The 24952-nt window shown below is 37.6% G+C and overlaps 3 protein-coding genes across 10 annotated transcripts in view; 2 read left to right on the forward strand and 1 right to left on the reverse strand.

Moving 5' to 3' along the window:
* Positions 1 to 11072, reverse strand: part of arhgap12b (Rho GTPase activating protein 12b) — a 52940-nt gene extending 41868 nt beyond the window's left edge. For 6 of the 8 annotated variants that reach the window (XM_079595290.1, XM_079595289.1, XM_079595292.1 and 3 more), the window contains exons 1-2: positions 10751 to 11027; positions 854 to 1616 (exon numbers count right to left, since the gene is read on the reverse strand). In XM_079595290.1, coding sequence (XP_079451416.1) covers positions 854 to 1537 — 684 coding nt within the window. In that variant the 5' untranslated portion in view covers positions 1538 to 1616; positions 10751 to 11027. Of the gene's footprint in view, positions 1 to 853; positions 1617 to 10750 lie in introns of all 8 variants that reach the window. The other 2 variants (XM_079595293.1, XM_079595294.1) reach the window with 2 other exon arrangements.
* A 985-nt stretch (positions 11073 to 12057) lies between these two features.
* Positions 12058 to 16056, forward strand: hexd (hexosaminidase d). Its single transcript, XM_079594792.1, has 12 exons — positions 12058 to 12487; positions 12568 to 12683; positions 12763 to 12850; positions 13003 to 13167; positions 13333 to 13516; positions 13976 to 14047; positions 14148 to 14346; positions 14427 to 14509; positions 14632 to 14704; positions 14829 to 14939; positions 15034 to 15123; positions 15285 to 16056. Exons 1-12 carry the CDS (start codon positions 12404 to 12406, stop codon positions 15460 to 15462), a joined length of 1443 nt encoding a protein of 480 aa, XP_079450918.1. The 5' UTR covers positions 12058 to 12403; the 3' UTR covers positions 15463 to 16056.
* Positions 16057 to 16060: 4 nt separating this feature from the next.
* Positions 16061 to 24284, forward strand: kctd2 (potassium channel tetramerization domain containing 2). The gene is made up of 6 exons (XM_079594817.1): positions 16061 to 16706; positions 18212 to 18320; positions 19011 to 19102; positions 19759 to 19854; positions 20136 to 20261; positions 20920 to 24284. Exons 1-6 carry the CDS (start codon positions 16356 to 16358, stop codon positions 20947 to 20949), a joined length of 804 nt encoding a protein of 267 aa, XP_079450943.1. The 5' UTR covers positions 16061 to 16355; the 3' UTR covers positions 20950 to 24284.
* The last annotated feature ends 668 nt before the right edge of the window (positions 24285 to 24952 follow it).

Below are 24952 nucleotides of genomic sequence, written 5' to 3' on the forward strand. Positions count from 1 at the left end.
CTTCACTATTAATAAATACAACTAAAATACTAAAAATATGTAATATATTTATGATTGTTATTAATATAAAACAATTGTTTTATATTATTATTATTTTTATTATTACAATTGCACTTAAATAAATATATTATTAAAATGATTAATTCACTAATTTCACATTTAATATATATATTACATATACAAATATTTTTATAAATACACACCCACACACATAATAATAATATATAATATGATACACACATAATGCACAGTGCATTCAGAGATTGTAGACTAATACACGCAACTTTTTTAATTCAGATACGACTCTGCAAAAACCCCAACAAGTGTTGCATTTTGTGATCTCAATGACGTCTCTATTACTGTCTTAACCAAACCCCGAGAGGTGGCCACAATTTCCATCACCATAGCAGAGGACAGACTGCATCTCCTGCTAAACAAGTCTCGCACAGCGGAAAGGAAGGGACGCAGGAAGAGGAGAGAAAAACACTGCTGAAACCAATTTAATCTGACAGAAAAGAAGACGTGCAACCGTAAATGTCAGAGGTAAAACCGAAGGAGGGATAAAGGGGAAGAAGAGGGAGCAAATGTTAGATTAGTCTAGTAGTAATTGTTGGAACAGCAGATAATGACAGTCAAAGGATGAAAAGGAGAATTTCTGGCAAAGATAAGTGCTTGAAATGTAGAGAATGAAAGCCAAAGACGACATTGAAGAGATAAAGGCAGAACATGAGTAAGTTTGGGGGAGAGAGAGAGAGAGAGAGAGAGAGAGAGAGAGAGAGAGAGAGAGAGAGAGAGAGAGAGAGAACAAATGCGTGGGAGAGGAAGGAGGAGGGCGAATGTCACTCGTTCTTACCTGCATGTGTTCGGTAGAGCTGCTGCTGAGCTCATCTCCAGATTCAGAGTCATTTCTCATTTTCTCCAACCCATTTCCTGGTGACACGCTCCCTTCCGTGTCCACCGTCAACACACCTGGGAGTTTCCCCTGGCAACCATGCTCTCGTGGAGGGGATTCCGCCCGCCCTCGTGGAAGTGTGGGGTTGCCATGGTGATAGTTATGATGGTTGTTGTTGAGCAGAGTCAGCTCGGCAACAACGCTCTTCATCCCCGGGTTCTGATTGGTGTCCCGCATCAACAAAGGCGGGGTCAGTTGCCCTGGCAATGGGGAAGGCGTCGTTGAAGGAGGTGGCCTGCCAAAGCTGGACCTTTCCGTAGGAGCGCGTTGGTTGAGATTTTCGTTCGACGATCGGCACTGGCTGATTTCAAGGACGTTGGGGGGCTTTGCGCGAGGTTTGGGCGGTGGCATAAGGGCACGTCGGACCTCTCGGACGTACTGAGCGGGGACATAAAAAGCCTTGGCGCCCTCCTCCCGCCGAACTTGCCACCAGTCCTCGTTGGTTTTACGAACCAACTGGTAGCATTCGCCCTGCCGTATGGAGATGAGTTTGTCTTTCGCCTTGTACTCATAATCGAACTCCACCTCGATATATACCTGCCCCGGGGCGATGGACAAATCACAACGGCCATCCCGTTCCGTCATGGCTCAATCTGTCCGTGCGTTATTCAGAAGACAGACTGTGAGTGGATCCACATCTCTCTCTCTTGCGGTGTCCGCACGGCTGCAAAAAGAGAGAATGAGCTTGTTAGCACACAGGGATTGAAAAAACACACACACACACACACACACACACACACACACACGTTGAAAACTGTGATACTGTTAATCAATAGCAATTGTGACAGACTTGATCTGATCACACATTACACAAAAAAGTGCTACTGTACTTTCCAGCATCAAGGGCAGACGCATGGTAACCTAATCATGCGTGAGGACGCCATGGCAACTAACATTTCTGTAATCCAATGATCAAATTACAATGACAGGTCTCAAGGAACATAACCGTGCTCCCTCACACACCGATCACTGAGTGAACCGAGTGATATTTTCCAGAGTATTGCCTGCAGATCCCTTTCTGCTATCAACATGCATCTGTTTGCCCCCATATCCCACTCTCACATGTACACAATCCCCCTTAAGCATTCTTAGGTTAAATATACACTGCCATGTTCACATATGGTGCGTACAGATGATGGATTGTGACAGCCTTGGGCCGGATATAAAGAGCGGCTGGATTCACTCTTCCTTTCATTTCTCTGACTCCTTTGTTCTTTTAGCCCTTTTGTGTATGGAATAAAAAGTGTAACTTTCTGATGCATACTATACACAAACACTGCAAGTACTTTCTGATCTGCTGGCCAGCTCTAATCTGATTGGCTGGCTTTTTAAGCAACCTCTGATAGATGATGCACAATCTTTGAAACCGTTTAGTCTACTAAATACACTAAGGTTTGGAAGTTTGGGGTTAGTAAGATTTAAAAAAAATAATAATAATAATTTATTGAACAAGAATGCATTAAATCAAATGCGACAGGACTTATATTGTTTAAAAAAATGTTAACTTTCTATTCATCTATGAATCCTGACATTTTTTTTAATCACAGTTTCCAAACAAATATTAAGCAGCACAACTGTTTTCAGCATTGATATTAAGAAATGTCTATTGATCACTAAAAGCAGCATATTAGAATGATTTCTGAAGGATCATATGACTTCTGAAAAATGGTATATGTGGCGCGGTTCCATCGAGTAGTGCTGTTTCGTTCTACTTTTGGCGTATAAATATTATATTAAATATTTATCGAGGAAAATTATATCGCAATAATTATAATTTTATCGCACAGCCCTATACAGTGTATTAAAAAAGAAAAAGGTTATTTTAAATTGTTATAATGTTTAAAAATATTACTGTCTTACAGCATTTTTTATAAAATAAAATGAGGCTTTAGGGAGTATAAAAGAGACTTATTTATAAAAAAATAAAATAAAATAAAAAACACTTACCCCAAACTTTTGAACAGTAGACAAATATTTAAAACAATTTATTTTGATATTAGCGTTTTAAATTTTTTTTATTTAGTCAAAATAGTGTAGACTTTTGTATATAGTCCATAACATGAAAACAGTTATGAGCTAGACTTTATGCCAATAATGCAAAGTTTGGTTATGGGAAACTAACATTTACACACTAAGCCACGAAACCTTCCCTACTTATAGTTAATCCACATGGTCTGTCCTTAAACGGTCAGTCATGGAAGCTGATGGGTTTACTAAACATTTTAAAATAGCAACAAATATTATACAACCTGCTCAGTGTGTGAAGCCATGCGGCGCTGTCAAATTTTAGATGTGGATTTGATGTGACATAAGGCACCTCTCAAAATAGCCATGGAGGAAAGGGACTGATAGAGGTTACTAAGACTGAATGAAACTTAATACTGTAACCAGACACAGACTACACCGATCCCTCCACTGAGAAAACCTTGCACTGTTAAATCAAGCACATACAAACAATTCACTACGCACAAAATAATAGGTTACCTAATCAGTTGAATGTATTTTAATCATGTGGCACATTTCCACATCAAATCATGACATTAATAAAGCCGTATCTAATCATGTTTGTTGGATGTAACCAAACTGTTTCTATTGGAATGATCACAATCACATTAAACCAATATGATTTACCTCAGACCCCAATTTGACATTGACCTGACCTGACCATAAGACTCACTGACCAAAAAGTAATTCTCTTTAAAATCAAACTTGGCTATATTACAATATATTTCATACTGTTTTGCCTGTCTTTTCTAAAATATTGCTATTCTTTCTGATCATATACAGCAGCCAGGAGGACACAGCTGCCTTTCATCCAAAAGCTTCACAAAACTTTTGATTTTCAACCAAGCTTTAAATTGATGAACTCTCATCTTCGAAGAGGAAGAGGTCAGTTCCTCCTCTCTCTTTCCATCGGTTACTCTTTAACAAGCTTTTAAAGGGATAGTTCACCCGCACATTCTGTAATTAATCCTCACTCTCATGTCGTTCCAAACCCGTTCATCTTCGGAACACAAATGAAGATCTTTTGAATTAAATCTGAGAACTTTCTGTCCCTCCATTGACAGCCTATGCAACGCAACGCAACTACCACTTTAAGGTGTCACCCCCCTTTTTTTGAATATACATGAAAATGCACTTTCCGAACTTAAATGTTTGCAACTCAAGAATGCTTTGGAATATGGATGTAAGATTGGTCTTGTTTTAAAGAAGAAAATTGGCAGATTTTTGTAGAAGTGAAATAAATCAAGAAAGTGTAACAGAAAAAAAGTTATAGAAGTTTGAGTTTATGAAAATATAAAATAAAAAATAATAATTATTCATATTTTATATAAAATATATTTTTTCAAAACCTGGGTAACTCTAAAACTGCACAAAAATCAAAGCCAAAAATCTGAACAAGTTGTGTTTTAAATTTTAGGTCTCAAAAAATGAGCTTTCAGTAAGATTTTGTTTGGGCGCAGTACCACACTTTTTCACTAGTTGACATTACTGCCCATATAAGGGCGCCTCCATTTCCATATATGGTTTTTCTTTATTTCTAAAACATTTTCAGACCTTTTTTTCTAAAATAATTGAACAAATGCTATCTTTTGAACTCTTGGCATGAAAACAAACTGAGGTTTCTACCTTTTTTTTATGATTTTTCATGTTCATCACTATTTCAAAATAAAGGACTGAACACCTTAGGAGTATGAAAATATTATTGTTGCAAATTGATAAATTACAGCTCCTCTGTAATTTATTTTGAAAATCAGTCCCCAAATATGAAAACTAGAGATTGTAAGATGACATATGACATATAGTTTGTCAATATTACTTAAGGTTTTTACTAAGATATTATTGTTTTAAAAATATAATGGCAAACGTCCCACCTGTGGGACGGTGACAGTCAAAGGGCTATAGCCAATGCGTTCACGAGAGAGCACCATGACCATGACACATGCATGTTGTGTTGATGCGAGAGCAGACGTTGTTGCGTGAACGTACGTTGGAGATTAATATTTTGTAAATAAACTGGTAAATTATGTTTTGTTTTTGCACAAAGAAAACACTTGCGTGGCTACAGAAAATGTAGGTTAGACCACTGGAGTCACATTGGTAACTATAATGATGTCTTACGTTTCTGGGGCTTGAAAATGGTAGTTGCGTAGGCTGTCAATGGAGGGACAGAAAGCTCTCAGATTTCATTAAAAAGATCTTCATTTGTGTTCTGAAGATGAACGAATGTCTTACAGGTTAGGAATGAAATGAGGGTGAGTTAATTGACAGTGTTAATGTTTAAAGGGATAGTTCACCTAAAAAGGAAAACTCTGAGACAGTCAAAGGAACTTTGTCACGATGATAAACCATTCGACACATATACTAAAACATTAGGGTCCTGAAACTCGTGAGAAAGACATAAAACTGAAGCCTGTTGCTGAAACAAAAACGGTTTCTCACATTTGAGCTTCTCAACAACCACACATCTCTTCCACTATACAAGACAGTTGACCCAGCATTGACTTAACCAGCGTAGAGCTGAAGGCTACTCTACTCTCCCTCTGTCTTCACATTTTGCAGTAAAGACTCGTGCCAGTCTTGGCAGCAACTTCAATCTCTCACATTCTTTCATTTCCTGCATACTTCATCAAGCCCTACCGCAGGCACTCCAATATATGGAGGTACAAACAAAAAGACAAGAGAATCTGATTCAAAGAAAACACCAAATTATATACAAAAAGAACAAAAGACTAATGAAGAGCATGACTGGTAAAGGAGAGCTGCTAAACACTGCCGGCCGCATCTAACTTTAAGGGGCTGTTCACACAGAATCTGTTTTTGCATTTCAGTGCGCTGTTTTTCAATAGTTTTTAAATGTAAACGTGCACTAGACAGACATGTTTGACCATTGCGTCCGAGCCTCGCATCTTTTGCATGCAGTTTCTCATGAATGACACGGCGTTCTAAAAACGTGGTGCTCAAGTTTAAAGACCTTTTAGAAGAGCGGATCTTTAGACCTTGGTTTTCATTCCACTGCCCTGCGTCATCATGTATTTAAATGCAAAAACCTCCTGTATAAATGGCCACTTAGTGTGAACTGATACCGTAAGGGACACATGCCAAAGAGAACTCCAGTACTGAACAACTTATTCTGTGAGAGAACAGAGAGATGGGTTCTGTACAACTATTAATAAACTACAATATAAACAAGTGATTGGCCTTCTTAACCGAGTCTCTACTGAGACATACAAACATTTTAAGTACGTTGCATTTATTTGATCACAAATTCTTTGATAAATAAAAAGTTCAAAAGAACAGCATTTATTTAAAATAGTAATCTTTTGTAATATTATAAATGTCTTTACTGTCACTGTCAGACCATTTTTGTTTTCTCTAATACTAACCCAACCTAAAATGTTGAAAAAGACTGTCCGCTAAAATACCCCATCCTCCATTGACACCATGAACCATAACTTGAGCTAAACATAGTCCATCTTCTCCCTCTGCCAATAACATCCACATTTACACACAGGATCCCCAGGAGTCAAGCATGTTTGAAAGCTTGTGTTGCACTGTTATCACTTTAAGGTAGTCTGAGGAATAAAAGCCTTCAATGATTTCTGATAAGTAAGGGACATGGTGACATTTTAAAAAGCAACATTATTAACACCACAGGGGGAGAATAACAGGTCAAAGCTCTGATGGCGGTTTTCCACCAACATTAAAACAGCTTGAGGCAACTCGATCAACACTTTTTAAAGAGTAAAGCAGATCTTCATTAAAGTGAGCAAATAGACTAGCTAATTCAATCGGAAAAGTAGCACACAAGAATTTCAAATCTACCATGTGTCTCCCATTTGGGGACTTGCTAACCAAAGTGGAGCTTCTATAAACAAGGAGCAGATGGAAGGTCTCCTCTGGGTGTGAGTGCAGTGTCAATGCGGCCAACGCAACGTGTTAAGAAGTACTACCAACTTTGCAGCAAAATGAGTGAGACTGTCACTCCAGCAAAAATCCCATATCATTGCAGGTGGGTCTTGATATTCCTATTCAATTTGACTGAATTTCACATAGTGCCTCTTTATACTGGGAAAATGCTTTTTTTGTTTTGTTTCACTATATGGGCTTCAAACTTACAGTAAAACCCAGAGCAGTCCCAAAGAGCTTTACTATCAAGACATTAGCACCCATACAAATGTGAATAATCATTCAGGAACAGGTAAAATACAATATGCAGCATTGTATCCAGAGATTGACATTAACACCCACCAAATGCAATCCACTTTGGCAGGTTGTATTAGATATATAGCCTAATACATTTTTCAACTGTAGTCTTTTTTTTTAAAGGCATCTGAAATAATAAACTAAGTGCAATGTAGTGTTGTCAAATATTGATTTTTATCGATACTGAAGTATCTGAAATGCTTCCAATTCTCATTTTCCGCAGAATATATACACAATACCAGCTGCACTTTCTCGATCTCTCATCTCTCCGACAGCGAGTTGACACACAAACCAGCCTCCGCTCACTCACTCGTTTCTTTTCCTCTGGATGAATATTGTTGGTGTTACAGGGCTTAAATTTCGGAGTGGGAGTGCACGTTTTGCGCATAATTTTACTCATTCCCGCAAGTTTTGTGCTCACACCCAAAGTGCGCACACATAAAGCTGCCTTTCAATACAAAACAGAGTTATTTTTTGCTGCTTATTGCGTTAAATACACACAAAATACTCAAAAAGCTGGTCTTGCAGAGTATTCACGTAAACACAGTCAGTTATGTTTTAAGTTAACGTAAACAGTCGAGAAAGAAAATGTATGTGTAACAGTATAATGGATACTAATATACCTGCTGCCAAATTTAATATTACAAATATTTATATGGCAGTTTTTGGCAAAATTGTGGCCAATGAAAATGCTGAGGGGCTAGTAACTTTGAAAAACCACTAGCAAAAAAGTTAATGTCAAGCCCTAAATGTCTCCATTTCAAATGCTAACGTACTACAGAAAGGAGAAATAGCACAGCATGTATGCAACTATATAAGCCTACTATTTTTTTGTCAGCTTTAGGTTTCAATACTATTGCTCAAAGAAAAGAAAAAAAGCCAGAATAACCAAAGATTAACCAGATTCAAACCAGAGAAGAAAAATATATGGATGAGCCACACAAATCAAAACAAATTTGAAAGCCATAGCAAATGTTGAGTCACAGACACAAATGCCTTGCACTTGAGAAATTACATGTCTCTGTTAAATCTCACTATCCCCAAACGGAAACAAGGCTTGTAGTGAGGCATTTACACTCTGGGCATGATCAAATTAAGCATTGCTACACAGTGGTCTTCAACATTACATAACATTAAGCAGCACTAAAAGCCAACATGAACCTATATCAAAACAGCCAGTTGTAAATTTACTAGAGAAATGAAACCATCATGACGACGGGTACACAATATGATTTCTTTCTTCTTTTCTTACAAAACACAACTACCTGTATGTCTAAATTTGAAACCTGGGAAAATCCTGAGTTTTAAAGCAGTGTTTATATGGCTGACAGATGACAGATGACAGAAAACATTTTGAATCCCAGTCTGAGCAAGGAGGATCCTAAGATTAGCCAGGATTACACTCACAAACACTGTCATCTTCTTTCGAAAAATATTTTATTTTGCGCAAAATTAAGTGTTTTGGTTTAATTAGCCTAGTTTTCAAGTGATTTATAAGCAAACAATGAGAAAAAAGTCTTCAAAAGTTTTGAAAACTATGACATGGTATTTGAGAGAAAATTAATGAAAAAGTAGTGTTCTGTTCATTAGTGGACTTGTATTGTGTTGACAACTAATTTGTATAAAATGTTGTGTAACGATGTAATGTGTGGAGAACGGAAGTTATGAGTAAACAAGATGGATGAAGCTCGCTACTCCTTCTCTGATTAATAACACAAGTAGTATTTGATCCCAGTAGAAACAATACATTTAGGAGTGGGTTCACAGACAGGGCTTAGATTAAGCAAGGAGTAGGCCTAGTTAAATTAGGACAATTCGTTTAATACACGTTTTCTTATGAAGAACATTAATGGTGTGCATCTTGAAACAAAACAATGGCACTGACATATTTTAAGATGTGTCAGTGCAAGTTGCTTTCAGTTAGGACAGCTCAAACATGTATTTTAGTCTGGGACTAGGCTTAAGCCTTGTTTGTGAAACCGGACATTAGTCCACATACCCGATCACTACCAGAACATGACACTACCAAATACCACAGTGTCCATCACTAATAGATCAGACATAAGTCTTATAGTCTCTCATTCCATGACATGACTTTCACCCACATCTGAACTAAATGACTATACATTTTTGAAAACAGATAAGTCACGAGATCAACACAGAATTGATAGAATCACCCTGTAGCATATTGTGACAAGACCTTTGACGGTGTAATGCCTGTCTGATATTAATTTGTGACTTTCAGTAAAAAAAGGCCCTAAAACTCAACAGTCAGTGAAAGGAAGTGCCGAATAAAATGTTAATCGGAAAAATGTTTGGTTGTCAATTTTTTTTTTTACACAAACATAGTTCAAAGAGTTGAATGGCTAAGCTTGACAAATGCAGCCAACGCTACAATTTAGCTAAATAGCCTATTACATTTTGTTCAATGTATTTACTTGTCTTCCAGCCATGCTGTAGAAATGCTCCAAGGAATACTCATTGAAATTAGTATTTAAAAAGCAATTAATTTTACTCAAATAAAATCAAAGAAATGGTTCTTTGTCATTCATCTTACTGACTTCAAACTGAGTGGCTCCCTTTCCGATTAAACTCTTTTCTCCCTTCGACAAACAAACACCAAGGCTGGACAACCCCAGCCAGCATAAAACGAGTTTGTTTGTCTAATCTACTCAGCCACTTAGCAGCCGTGAACACAAAGTGACCTTGCAGGCGGGATACGCATTATCGACAGCACTTTGTGAAGTGATTTTCAGCCGTCAGGTTCTCACACGTCAAACACTATTTGTCTTTGTTGCAGCGGTTCATTCATGACACATGCAGATGAGCCCAAACGTGAGCCGTCACTATTCCTCCAGCGACCCAGTCTGTAAGTAGAGAGCCCCGTTTCCCCTGGTAACCCGCCTTTGTTTGTGTAGCGGCTGGTCACTCATCACGGTCGCCAGTGCAGTCCCTCCCCGGACTTAGGCGACAGCGAGGCCGCAGGAGAAAGGGGGAAGGGTCGGTTCGGCCCATACACTTTCAAAGAAAATACAGAAGCACAAACCAACATTTCTGCCCAAGAAATGTTTACTGTGATAAATAACAGCTCGTTGAAACAAATGATGTTCCATCACAATAATGACACAATTGTTTCCAATAGCAAGAATAAACATGCCAACTGCCAACACTAATTCTCTAGTAGGCTGCTCATCATAACTTTAATGAACCGTTTGCGCCCTTTTGACTGATGACAGCTTATTAGCTACTTGCAAGCCAAGTGGTAATCAAAACAAACCACATAAACACAGGTCTGAGTAAATAACCCTCTAAATCACCTCATAACTAGATAATAAAAATGAGATGGGGTGTCAAATGCGAGGGAAACACATGGCTGTAATTTAAAAACCCGATGGGAGCATTTTGCCGCAGCACGATAGATAGCAGGTTCCCCAAACCACGGATTACCAAAGCGGCTTTCGTGGTTGGCCGCAAGGTAGCAAACCGCTACGCAACAATCAGTCCCCAGCGGTCCCAACAATGCAACTCTTTATATTTGCAACAATGCGCCTTTGAGGCATAGGAATGAACGCAGAATCTGCTCATACTGACCTGGCGTTCAGGGGGATCTGGGAGCGGTCATGCCCGTTAGTTGGCGAGTCTTTGAAATAAACTTTTCCCTTGCAGTCCTTGGCACTTGCGTGAAAAGATACTGCGCGGCAGCAACACAAAACACACGATCTGACCGCCTCGCGCTTCCAATCGCAGTAGGTCTCTGTGGGTGAGTGCATGCGCGTTCGCGTCGCTGCGCACTCCCGCCTGTCCTGTGAAGCTCTTTTGGACTGCTGATGCTCCTGTGTTACTGCATCAGGCCCCCTCGTGGTGCTGCGAGGCTCCCATTGATCCCCCTTCTGTTCAATGGAAAGTACGCAGAAGCGTTTGCGTAGTTCTGCATGCACAACACACTTGTCACACATTTTTTCTTGTACACACTTAAGGTTTTAAAGAACATTTATTTTATTATATTTATTCTATTGCATTTTATTTAGCATTTATCATTATATATTTTATTATGCATATTATTCATATTAAAAATGTGTTTATTTCTTTTCTATTGTTCTCTATTCTCTATCTTTTTTGTGTGAAATTTGCCCAGATTGCAAACAAGCATATTCATTTTCTTTTTATTATTTATTTAGGGGCTTGTTGCAATAGTTTTCTATTTTTTATAAAGACAGTATAGGAAAATTCAATTTGAAAATCAGTGTTATTAGGTCATCTTTTTTTTTTTTTTTTTTGCATAATAATTTTTATTTTCAAGAGCAAATTTAATAATTTGTACAGAGACAACTATTAGTTATTTCTAATCTGATATTCAACAAGCAATTATGACCACACACATTGTGACATTTAGGAACAGTTTATTCTTGTGTCTGTGAAATGTAACTAGCCACAGTAGAACCGACACATTTTAACCAACTAGCTGTCACCAATAACATTGTATTTTATTTTATTGAACTATTATGTCAATATCACCAATATTGTACATTGAACCACTGTCCACTAGAGTGTGACATGTTCGACATGACATGTAAAATTTTGTTGCATTTAACTTGAAGATTTTTTTTCATTATTTAGTTCAGTTTTCATATTTCAGTATACATTCAGTAAAAAACTATCTTTAAATTCAATCGAAATTTCATAATTATTTTTATTTATTGTGTGTGTGTGTGTGTGTGTGTGTGTGTGTGTGCGTGTGTGTGTGTGTGTGTGTGTGTGTGTGTGTGTGTGTGTGTGTGTGTGTGTGTGTGTGTGTGTGTGTGTGTGTGTGTGTGTGTGTGTGTGTGTGTGTGTGTGTGTGTGTGTGTGTGTGTGTGTGACTCTTATTCTAAAATAACATCCCCGCAGAGAACCAGTTCAAGTCTTCCGGTTCTAAGCGGACGTAAAAGCGCTTGTAGTCCTACGTCTGCATTGCTGCAGGTTTAACAATGCACAAAAAACTACAATGCCCGTCGTGCTTTGACAGGGTTGTAGGAGTGTACAGTAGAAAAAAAATAAACAGCGGGTCTTTCTCATGCTAAGCATCGTTGGGTTGAATGAAAGTGCGTATTTTTGGACAGAGGAACAAGGCTGAATAAGAAATAAATGAAAGGGGAATCTGTGCACATTATACCGTCTCAGTTGTTAATCTCGTAATTCAAATATGGTGTAAGAGTTACAATCTTTTTAAGGCGCTGTTAGCTTTTTTATTGTGCAGCACCTGCTATGGACCTGTCATTGCGCAGTTGCAAAAAGTTAGTTCATTTGGACCTGAAAGGGGCACCTCCTAGAATTGACTACCTAATTCAGGTACAGCTCCTTTTACTCTAATACAACTGTCTAAATAAAACAAACGAATTAATGAATTAACCGAGATTATGTTTCCTCAGTTGATCCAGTTATTTGCTGATCTTGGTGCCAATGGCTTGCTCATTGAATATGAGGATATGTTTCCCTATGAAGGAGAGCTGAAAGTTCTGCAGTCTACGACTCAGCCTCCATACAGGTGAGGGTATATATTTTTAATGTAGAATATTTATATTTTTGATAATTTATCTGAATAAAAATGCCTAATCTTCAAACAGCCGTGAGGAGATTGCATCTATCCAAGATGCTGCCAGTAAAAGAGGGCTGGAGATCATTCCCCTGGTGCAGATGTTTGGACATTTGGAAGTAACTATGAAACTGATTTTTGTCATTTACATAAAGTATGAAAAAGCCAAAGATTTGCAAGTTTAATATCAAAACACTATGCATTAAAAGAAATGTCAACAAAATCAAATCATGCATATTCAAACCTTAATATTAAAAATGTTCTCAATCAGTTTGTCCTGAAGCACAAGGTGTTTAGAGATCTGCGGGAGGTGGACTACTGTCTGGGAACTCTGAACCCACACCATGATCGAGGAGTTAGGCTGGTGAAAGAGATGCTAAAACAAGTCATGAAGCTTCACCCTAAAAGTACCAACCTGCACATCGGAGCCGATGAGGTGAACCCCCAACCCTCTGTCAATAAAAAGAGTCACATGTCTGATTCCTGCAAGAAAAACTGTTGCCTCGAGATCTGTTCAGATCTTGAAAAAATCGATGTCTGACATAGGTTGCTAGTTTAATATTGGGCTGTTAAACAAATAACATTTGTTTTATTTTCATAGGTGTACATGCTTGGTCTCGGAGATGAGTCCAAACAGTGGTTAAGTGCTCCAGGTCGGAGCGTTCACAAGCTGTTCCTCAAGCATGTCATTAAAGTGGCGAAGGGAATTCAGAAAAGTGTGCCCAACCTTAAGTTGATCATGTGGGATGATATGCTCAGGTCCATGACCCCTGAGACCATTAAAGGTTAGCATTTAATTATTATTATTTTGCTGTGTACAAGAGGAAAGGATATATTCAATAAATAGTGTCATACGTGAAACATGTATTAATTTTCTCACCCTCATGTTGTTCCAAACCTCAATTTTTATGTCAGCTCTTAATGACAGAATTTTTATTTTTGTGTGAGCCAATTGCCAAAAAGCATACAAGTATACATAAAAAGACAATAGAAAGGGTTTTTTTTGGAAGGGTTTTGGACCTTCAAACTAGGTTTAAAGGGCTGTTCACTGAGGATGCACTTTTTAAATAGTTGGTCTTTGACTGATGTGACACATCTTGCTGTTCAAATATCATACTTAAATGCTCCACATCTTCCACTAAGTGGAATAAAATAAATAAAATAAATAATATAATATACTGTTAGTAATGACCAAATCAAACATAACAGTAATTCCTATCCTATAATTTGTGATATTATTCTAGAAAGCGGTCTTGTTGGATTAGTGCAACCAATGTTGTGGGATTACAGCCCTGCTCTGGATGTCAAAAACACTGGTACGTTGCTCAGAATTTGACATTACATTAAGTTACTGTTAAATGCTTTAAAGTATTTGTTCATAATAATGATTGATCATTTTACATGCACTCTTTCCAGTTGAGCTAATGGAGCTATACAAGTCTGCGGGTATGTCACAGCAGTGGGTCGCCAGCTCTTTTAAAGGCTCGACCACCGTGCACACCTGCGTGACCAGCACTCAGAGACATGTGGACAACCATTTGCAATGGCTCAAAGTGGTATCTGGCCTGTCAGCTGGCATTGAGCTACAGGGAATTGCACTAACTGGATGGCAAAGGTTAGATGACATCCTCCCTATCACTAGAATCAGTCTTACTGGCCAAGGCAACAACGTGTATGTTTCTTTTTTCCCTTAAGATATGACCACCTGTCTGTTTTGTGTGAACTGATGCCCGTGAGTTTGCCCTCTCTGGCGTCTTGTTTGGAAACTCTTCTGCACGGTCAGTCTCTTTCATTTTTGCTCCTTTAAGTTTCTTTTTCTTTAGTGCTTGCGTGGCAAATTGGTGGGAGTAAATGCACATTAAGAATGCTAAACTCACTATAGCTGCTCACTGTGATTCAGGTAGCTTTACTGAAGAGGTTCAAATGAAGGTGGTTAAGACACTTGGCACTGTGGAAGTAGGAGACTTAGAGAGGTACCTTTCATTCTTACACGTGTCCTGAAAGAAAAAAGCATGTGAGTGTGTAACACTAAGAAACCTCAAGGGTGACTTTGAAATAGACTCATTTACAGCATATTCTTTGGCCTCTGCGTCCCAGATCGTCTTCCAAGATGCCTTCCTCCTTTGTTGGGGCGAAACTAGCTGAACTCATAGTGAAGCTGACGTCTTTGCTGGAGTCTGCAGAACTGAGACAATTTCAGAGCAATATGTGAGTTCAGGGCTATTAGGGTTTCACTTTTAAAAGATGCTTTGAAGTTATTGCAACGTTCTCACTAACAGTTGTATTCATATTTGCATAATAGGTTTGTGAGGGGCTGGTTCACGCCTTATCACATTCAAAGGAAGACCGTTAACCCACTTATTGCTCAACAGATTAAAACACAAGCAAAAATGTAAGTCTTTTATTATGAATACAGTAGTGTATGTTTAGTTAGCTTTTTTTCCACAACATTCTTTCTTACCATGTTTCTTATTCAAGTGCATGTGCATTTTAAACTAGTCCCTCCCTTATGATAATATATATGCCTATTTTTACCCTCGTCTGCTCTAACAGGATTCTTGATGATGTGGAGATTCAGGTGCAAGAGGTGAAGGGAGAGATGTGTCTTCTGTACTCAGTCTCTACAGTTCAGGAGTGGATGGACCAACACGTCACCCCAGTGCTGGAGCCTCTGCGCAACCTACTGAGAGACACTGAAAGCGTTCTAAATGAAATGGGATTCTGTACTTAATCTACCTCTCAATCTTAATCTTAAATTTGGTGCATGAATTTAATTTGAAAACTTTCTTTGGTTCCTTTCAGTTTAAACTCTACTTGCAAGTGCAATGTAAAACATATAGAAACAACTGAGATGGCTTGTGTTTGTGAATAGCTATTGTATTCTTTAAAAAAACAAATGCAAAAATTAATTAGTTTGGGGGGTAATATAAATGTAATAAAATATAGCACTACTATGATATTTGTTTCATTTAAAATAATCACCAACCAATATGTACATGAATGAAATTAAAATCTCATTCTGATTTCCATGCAGAATAAATACATTTTAAACTTGTTTTTTTTCGGTGGGATTGTTGAATTAATCCATCCACAGAAGTGTTACTTTAGTATGTATATTATTATACTATTTATTGATATTTTGAATTAGCTTATAATTTTTATTCGTTTTTTATGTAATTCTATATAGCGTTAGCCTAAATATTTTTTATTTCAGGTTTTATTTTTTTCATTTTTTTTTTCGGTTAGTTCCAAAGGCTGCATTTATAATATTATAACAATTTTCCGAACATTATGTCTAAAATAAACAAATGCCAAAAGTACCATTCTCCAGACTTTTATTTTGTCACATATGGATTTACTTGACCGGGAAGTGATATGTGAAGTCTCACCCATAATATTTGTAGCTTGCATGGGTCGTTTGGATAAACAAAACGGATCAGTATAGCGTTTTACGGCATTGTAAGCTATGTCGCCTCGCGTGAGCGTTACTAACACACCGCAGCAATTTTGCCGTCGTCGTTATCAGCGCGTGTAAACCCGGCCCATTTAGCGTAACAGCGCCGTGCTAAATAAAGGCATTTGGTGTCTGATCAAGACGGAACTGACTGTTTGTGCTGCGAAAACATGGCAGAGTTGCACGTTGAACCCAACGCGACTGGCATCATCGAGCAGACCGAGCATTGTGAAATCAGAGGCTCAGTGAACGTGAGACTCCCCTCCCCTACTCTGGTTATTCCGCCCCGGACTGGCTTGTCCAGTCCAGGGGTCTCCAGCTCCAGAGCTGTGTTTGGGTTTCCTATGAAGAGCAACCCCACTTCCCCATCACCAGAAGCCACAGAGAAGCCAGGATCTCGGTGGGTTCGGTTGAATGTCGGGGGAACATACTTTGTTACAACGAAACAGACCCTGTGCAGGGATCCTAAATCGTTTTTGTATCGATTATGTCAGGACGACCCAGATCTGGATTCGGATAAGGTAAGGCTCTGTTTAACATCATTAAAACCCGTCATTACATGTAATTTTTCATCTGTATGCAACGTTAACATTGGGAATTAATACATTGTGGACATAAAGGGTTGTATGTGTGCATTTGATTTTGTACTGCACATACTTACATGCATACTTATACATGAAGCACTCTGGTAAAATCCAGCTTAAATTAATACAATTCTGTCATCATTCATGTCGTTCCAAACCTGTATGACTTACTTTGTTTCCGTGGAACACAAAGGACGATATTTTGAAGACTGTTGATAACCAAACAGTATTGATTTCCATTCTGTGGGCAACAAAAAATACATTTCTCAAAATATCTTGTTTTATGTCCATAAAGGAATTTATTTAATGAGGGTTATCGAATGATGACAGAATTTTCATTTTACTGTTAAATAATCCTGTAAGATAGATGGTTTAAAAAATAAAAAAACGTAATATAACTGTTTTCTACATGGTCTAAGTTGGTCATTATCTGTTCACTTTCACCAGTTATCATGTTCCATAAACCACCTTGACCACCTTCACCTGCTAAATGGTTTGTTGTTGTTTCAAGATGGTCTACAAGTTTGGACCAGGCAATGACCATTTTAGACCAGCTAGAAACAGGTTGACATGTTCAAAACCACCTTTTCTTCCCTATTGTGAAGTATATCTGAGTGAATCGGCTTCTCGTAAAAGAAAAAAATGTAGGGTGGGACTTTATTTTTTCCATTGGAAATTGGTTGGATCATTGGTTCTTTGTGGTTTGCCATTGCTGTGATCTCATGCGAGTGACAGGTTGTCCCGTCCTCAAGCCGGTAAACATCATCAGATAAGAGATGTCAATGTCATTGCAAGAGGGAGGGGAACTTATTTTGATTAAAGATTATGAGGGAACATGAATTTAAAAAAAATGTTGTACACTGATAAATTAAATACTGCAATATTCCATAAATAAGAATAGTCAATTTTGATATCATAGTGACTTAAGCTGCTAGAATTTCATAAATGTCTTGCTGGTCCAAGAAAGTTTACTAGCTTGCTCCACCATCTTAGACCATCTAGTTAGCTACCATGTTAAGTTGTCTACTAACTTGAACAGTTTGAAGCTGTGTACAAGTGTTTCACACACAGTGCAGCAGAGGATTTCCTCTCCAAGGTGTTAATTCATTTAAAAATAGCCATCACAGTTGCAGTTTAAAAATCACTGAAGATTCTCATTTGAAAAAAAGCTATTGTTGCTACTCTAATTTGCCCTAATACTGGAGAATGAAAGGTCTCGCAAACTGGGTTCTAGAAATGTTCAATCACTTGGTAATCAGCCGCTACTTGAGTGATGTTAACATGATGTTAATGGAATCAGTGGTTTGTCAAGGGGGGTTTTCACAAATGATTTAACACTTTTAACTGCAGCGACTAAAACGGTGACGGTAAAGGAAATCGAAAAACTATGAATTGCAATTGCAAATAGCACTATTCACACTGTTAGTTGTCTTTTCTCACAGGATGAGACAGGAGCATATTTGATTGACAGGGATCCCACATATTTCGGACCCATCTTGAACTACTTGAGGCATGGAAAGTTGATCATCAACAAGAACCTCGCTGAGGAGGGTGAGATGATCTGGGCATGCTGCCCTCAAAAACTTCTTAATGGAACAGTAATGACCTAGTTTCATTTAGAAACATCAATTTTTTTGTGGAAAGGGACCACAGTGTACTCACGTAAGAGATAATTTCCTGCAGGACTGGTGAGATATTGAAAGGCTTACAGTCTATGTGTCCAATAATTGTGTATTTTTTTGTGAGTCATTGCTCCAAATTGTGACAATGGCAGTTATTGCATGATGTTTTTGTTTTGTTACCAATTTGGTCTACTTGTAGTGCATAATGTCTAATCTTCTTCTTGTATTGGCATGGATGTAGCATTAAAGGGATAGTTCACCCAAATTTTTTTATTCTGACTTCTTTTCCTCACCCTCATGTTGTTCCAAACCTGTATAATTTTATTTGTTCTGTTATACACAAAGTAAGTCCATACAATGAAAGTCAATGGAGTCCAATGATATTTTGGACCCCATTGACTTTGATTGTATGGACAAAATAGTTGAAACATCTTCTTTTGTGTACCGCAGCAGAAAGAAAGTTATACAGGTTTGGTAGGGCATGAGGGTGAGTGAACGACAGAATTTTCATTTTGGTGTGAACCATTCTTTTAAGACTATATTTTTCCAGATATTTATTTCTGATCACAAAAAGCAGCAACCACATGATCGATTTTTACTGATTCTCTGGCTACTGCAGGTGTTCTAGAGGAAGCTGAGTTTTACAACATTGCGTCACTTGTGAGGCTGGTGAAGGAGAGAATACGAGACAATGAGAACAGAACGTCTCAGGTATGTGGGAAAATAACAGCCGGAGGGACAGGACACTTTGTGGTTCTTTTAATACAATCAATCAGCAAATGTGATGGTATCACTGGCATTACTCAAAGGAGGTATTGCATTCTTCCACTTTAAGCAGTCGGTGCCAAAAGGAAAGAGTACTTGTCATTGGAATGTGAATTCCTCTTTCAAAACTATTTAGGACCTGAAGAGAACTTTATTTGAATCAGTGTTCCTATAATAAAATAGACATGCATTGACTTATTGACATAATTAGAGAATTTGTTTAAGGAATAGTTTACCCTAAAATGAAAAGTCTTTCATCATTTACTTACCTTCATGTCGTTTCAAACTTGTATTTCTTTCTTTCTTTCTTTCTTTCTTCTGTGAAATGCAAAAGAAGATGGTTTAATGTTCACGCTGCACTTTTCCATACAATAAACGTTGTGCTTCCACTGTATGGAAAAGAGTATGCTCTTTCTAATAACTTGTTCTGGTTCAATTGAATAATTAAACTCATACAGGTTTGAAACAACCTGAGGGTGAGTAAATAATGATAAAACTTTCATTTTTGGGTGAACTATCCTTAAATGGGTTTCTAAAAACCTGTGCATCTTCACAGAATTAATTCTGTGTGAATTCATTATGGAATATGATTGTTTTTACAGGGCCCTGTGAAGCATGTGTATCGTGTATTACAATGTCAAGAAGAAGAGCTCACTCAAATGGTTTCCACTATGTCAGACGGATGGAAGTTTGAACAGGTAGGTTTTGTTTTCACAACCCCGTCATATAATGTGATGCTATTGACCGGTATGGGTACAGATCCTATGTCTAGACATGCAGGATTTGATTGTAGCATATTTGATGTCTTATCAGGTTGTTTAAGTCATGTCCATCCAAACAACAGATTGTAGATGCTATACATTATGTTTTTGAGAGACAGGCTATGTCTACACCTTTCTTTGGGACTTACGTAATTTGCTGTTTTTGTTGCTGATCTGTTTGCTACGGTAAAAACTTGACTCAACTTGTCCATCTCAAGCTCATAAGCATCGGCTCCTCCTATAACTATGGCAACGAGGACCAGGCCGAATTCCTGTGCGTCGTTTCCCGTGAGCTCAACAACTCCACTAACGGAATTGTTATCGAGCCCACTGAGAAGGCTAAGGTATGATGAACTCTTTTTGTTATCATTTTTTTTTACCTTATTTAGTTTAATATATATATTATTTTTATTTATTTTTTTATTTTTTTACAAAATATAATATTATGTTTTAAAATATTATATTTTGCTACAAAGATTTTTCAAATAAACGATTAAACTGAATAAGGTAAGATGAAGTTATTTTATATCATTTTTATTATTATTATGTTTTGTTACAAAAAAGTTTAAATGAAATGAATAAATAATAAATAATAATAAAAATGCGCATAATAAAAAACCTGGACAGGTTTTGCACTGCAAACCTGGATTTTTTTTAGATCGCAAATGCAATTTTTTTTTTAGCAGAAACGTTTGAGCAATTTGATTTTTTTTTTTTTCCTAAATTGTGCAGCCCTATTTTTTATTTAAAATTTTTGTTACAAAAAAGTTTCAATTAAATTATTAAATAAAGTAAAATATAATACTGATTATTAGTAGTAGTAATAATAACAGAAGTAGTTAATGAAATAAATAAAATAATAATACAATAACGTAAAAAAAAAAAAAAGTGGTATTATTTAGTGTTTATTAATGGTCCTTAACTCCCAACAGATTGAAGAGAATTATTATTATTTTTTTCAAAATTGTAGAGCTCATCGTTGTCCTCATGTTTCCCCAACAGATCCTTCAGGAGAGGGGGTCCAGGATGTGAGGAGCCCAGACAGATCTCCCATCCCTCACTTCCTTTCTCCAGATCCTCCACCATACAGCTGACTTCAAGTTCATTAGCCCACCACCCCTCACCTCACCGTCCCCTCCTCCCTTGTGCCTTTCCACTGTGGGGGTTTCAGTCCCCCTCCTCCCTGCAGTGCTGCAACATTAACCAATCAGCACCACCACTAACTATCACTGCTATTATCGACTAAGCGAAAAACGTGTCCTCACATTTGATGCAAGACTGCTCAGAGAGAGGATTACAGGGAAGGATTCATCATTCATCCTAATGCTTATTTATGCAGACTTCATCATCGTCATCCTCCGTCATATCCCAGTCATTATCATCATAATCTTTACAGAGCTTATGGCTTTAAATGTTTAATTGGGGCTCAGTTGGCCCTGTTGGCTCGGCTGCATCCACATGACCATAATCTCCTCAGGACTTCCAAACGGCGTGCAAGATAGACTCCATCTCCGACCGTCTATACAGCTTCTATTAACAAGCGCATTATCTAATCATTATCAGCCAAATCCGAATCATTTCAGCATTCACTTCCCATTGCCTGGTCAGACCAAGAGCACAGCAGATGGCGCAATGGAACTTCTTCAGAGTGGCATGTTTCTTTCGTTAACTACCCGTAACATCTGGAAAGGACTAGAGGAGAAGGGAGAACTCATACTGCCAATTGTCCGGTCAGATGCCAAAAATCGCGTGTCCATCGCTGTGAAGATGTCGCACATTTCCAATTCGCTCTGGTTGATTTTTGTCATCCTGAATTTTTTTTTTTTTAAGCCTTGCCGCTGGATATTTCAAAGCATCAAAACAGGAAATAAATAACAAAACAAAGAAATATGTGGTTGTAGGGCATGTGAGGCTTATGTATATTACAAACATATGTATTATGAAGAGGCCGAATGCAAGTCATTGTTAATATCTGTACCATAGTGGTTGGGGGGGTGTTTATCAAGATGAGTTTCTCTATTTTATTGGGGGAGGTTCTGTATTGACCTCTAATGTCATTATTTGTTATTTTTTAAACCTGGTCGCCGAGATGTGAATTTCTTGTGTGGTTCCTTCACAATTTTTGTCAATGACTGGAAAAAAAAGGAGATTTCTTGTACAGAGGTATCAGGCCGACGTAGTCCAGGTGGTTCAGGAGACTGTTGTTAGACAAAGTGCCCACAAGTTTTGAGTCAGGGCAAAACTACATTAGTGGCTCTTTGTTGCATCCTGTTTTTTTTCTTCTGTTTTTACACTTTTCTGACATTTTAGATTCAGATATGGCTCTCCCCGTAACATTTTGGCTATTTAACTGTTTAGCAAATTTCTGTTCAACAAAGTCTGATCACGTCAGTGGAATGTTTCTGAATGTAAAGGGCTCCATTTATTGTGGAACGTTCTCGTCTTTTCTCCCCCCAAAACTAGTTTATCACTAGAGGTAAATCATTTTAACATTGAAGCCCAGTCTTTGAAACCAGTTGCCCTTAAATAAACTTGATCTCCAGTTTTATTTGATTTTTTTAAAATAAATACATAGTGGCTTTTCTGAATCTACTGTGACTACATCACAAATTGTCAGTATTTTGAACGGTATCCAGGCTGACTTTTAATTATTCATATCTTTTTGATAAACTATTGAATCTAGGGATCGGTGTAAGATGGCATCATGTGTGTGGACTTTAGGTGACTTGTTTATGGTCTGCGGTGTTTTAAAGTGTCGTCTCTTCCTCTAAATGCCGTTAAGGATTTTACCTCTTTATCGCAGTTTACACTCGCGTCCTTTTGTTTATCATATCAAGAAGGCATAGTACTTGAGTTTGTGAGCTACAGTATACTTTGTTTATGTGGTTGTTGTTTTTCCCTTTTTTTGGTTGTGTGTTAATGTTTTCCCCCTCCTGAGGAGAGTGTATTTGTCCAGCCTCAATTATTAACGGGACCTCGGCTCTCTCACAGGATCCTATTGTACATTCCCATTGTTCAGATAGGTTTCAGGTCTGGTTTCAAAGCAGAGTCCTGGATTCAAATCTAGAGGGCACCGTTTAAGTCTCTCTCCACCCCACTCGTTTGTCTAGTGTTGTGCCTTTGACCTGTCGTGCCCTATGTGTTTTTCACTGCTAGATTACTCTTCTTAAAATGCAGATTCTTCAAATTTCATGTTTGTTTTGACTAAGTCAGTTCTGTTCCTTGACTCAGATACTGAATGTGCCCGTTTCCCCTGAGTTTGTTATTGTTCTTGTTTCAGTGGTTCATCTATATTTAGCTTTTTCATTTCTGCCCCAATGCACTTTTAATTTTGCACCTACCTACATTCTAATGTTCTCACTGTGCGGATTTTGTTTTTAGATTTTGTTCTATTTTTAGAATCGAACCCCATGTTAGGGATTAGAAAATGTCATGTGCAGTCTCAAGTTTTATTTAAGACAGTTCAGGAAACTGATATGAATGTCACATTGACTGCTGATGCTTTACAGACTTTGAGACTTCTTTGTCTCGTTTTCTTAAAGAAATCTGCCATTCTCCTTTAGGTCTTGTACCACATGTTGTTTAAGATCAAACTAAAAAATTTATAGATTAAAAAGATATTTTCTTTGTGAAAATATTTATGCTATTCTGAAAAACCAGGAGGTTGACGTTTTGGAACGGCAACTTGGAAGCATGCAATGTGTTGAGTATGTAATGTTATATGCTGGGATGTTGTCATATTGTAAACGTGAATTGGTGCATGGACAGTTTACAGATGGTATAAATAACACTTAAGACGTGGAAAATCTGGCCCTATTTTGTTTGTTTTGTAGAGATCACTAAAATCAAACTTGAAAAACTTGCTTGCTGAGGCAAAATACACTTTTGCAACACCCTGTGTATTTCTATTTGATTAAAAAAATTGACTTTCAATCAATGTTTTCGAGCCGGCCAAAAGTGCAGTACTCTGTCATAACATTTTCAGATAAAAGTTAAAAACAAGGTCCGTGTTTAACAGAAGAGTTTTTTTTTTTTCCCTGCCATGATAGTTAGTCTACAACACCTGCATGCTTTAATATACAGTACACATACATTTAAACGTGCTGAAAACCTGCTCTTTCATCAGATGTTTTGGGTGTATTGCTTTGTCAATAGTATTGATGTAAAGTGTCAAATATGTCACTAGGCTATGGAGATTGTGGAGCTAAGTGTTCTGGAAATGAATAGTCTTGATCAGACTGTCCTTTTCAATATTCTTTTTTTTTCCCTTTCATTTTTGAAGTTTGTCTTCTGATGCAGTTTCTTGCAATGTACAGATTGCAAAATGATAATGTTTGATTTTTATCATAAAATGTGTTTGTGTTTCAGACTTGTGGAATGCTCATTTTGTGTACAATTTTTGACATTAAAACTTTGAATATGTAATCTGTTTAAAAAAGCATTTTGACATTTTCAAAATAAATGTCCCAAATATTTAATAAAATATATATTTTATAAATATATATTATATTTTAGATATTGTGCTTACAAACCGTAATATTAGGACAACTAAATATTTTTGAGCCTTACAAAAAAATTCACTATTGAAATGTTAATTAGGAAAGCATTATTTTAAAAATTGATGTGTCATTTCAATGGAAATCCTGTAAATAATACGGTTTGGTTTGAAGGGATAGTTTATCCCCAAAAAATAATAATTTCGACCAAATATGTCTCGTTTCTGCCATGGAACACAAAACGAGAAGTTGGGCAGAATGACAGTCTCAGTTGGGCAGAGACAGAGCCACAGAGAGATGGCTCTGGGCAGAGAACTAACGCGACCTCACCACTCGCGTGCTCTCAGAGTATAGGCCCTATGCACAGCTGCACTACTTCCTGAACTTGTGCAGGCTCCTTTGTTTCCTGTCTGCCAGGATTGGCCAAACTAATTAATCCAGGTGTGTCTGACCAATAACAATAATCAGACACACCTGGATTAATCAATTTGGCCAATCCTGGCAGAGAGGAAACAAAGGAGCCTGCACAAATTCAGGAA

The sequence above is a fragment of the Phoxinus phoxinus genome (genome assembly GCF_949152265.1).
Source record: "Phoxinus phoxinus genome assembly, chromosome: 21".
NCBI classification, from domain to species: Eukaryota; Metazoa; Chordata; class Actinopteri; order Cypriniformes; family Leuciscidae; genus Phoxinus; species Phoxinus phoxinus.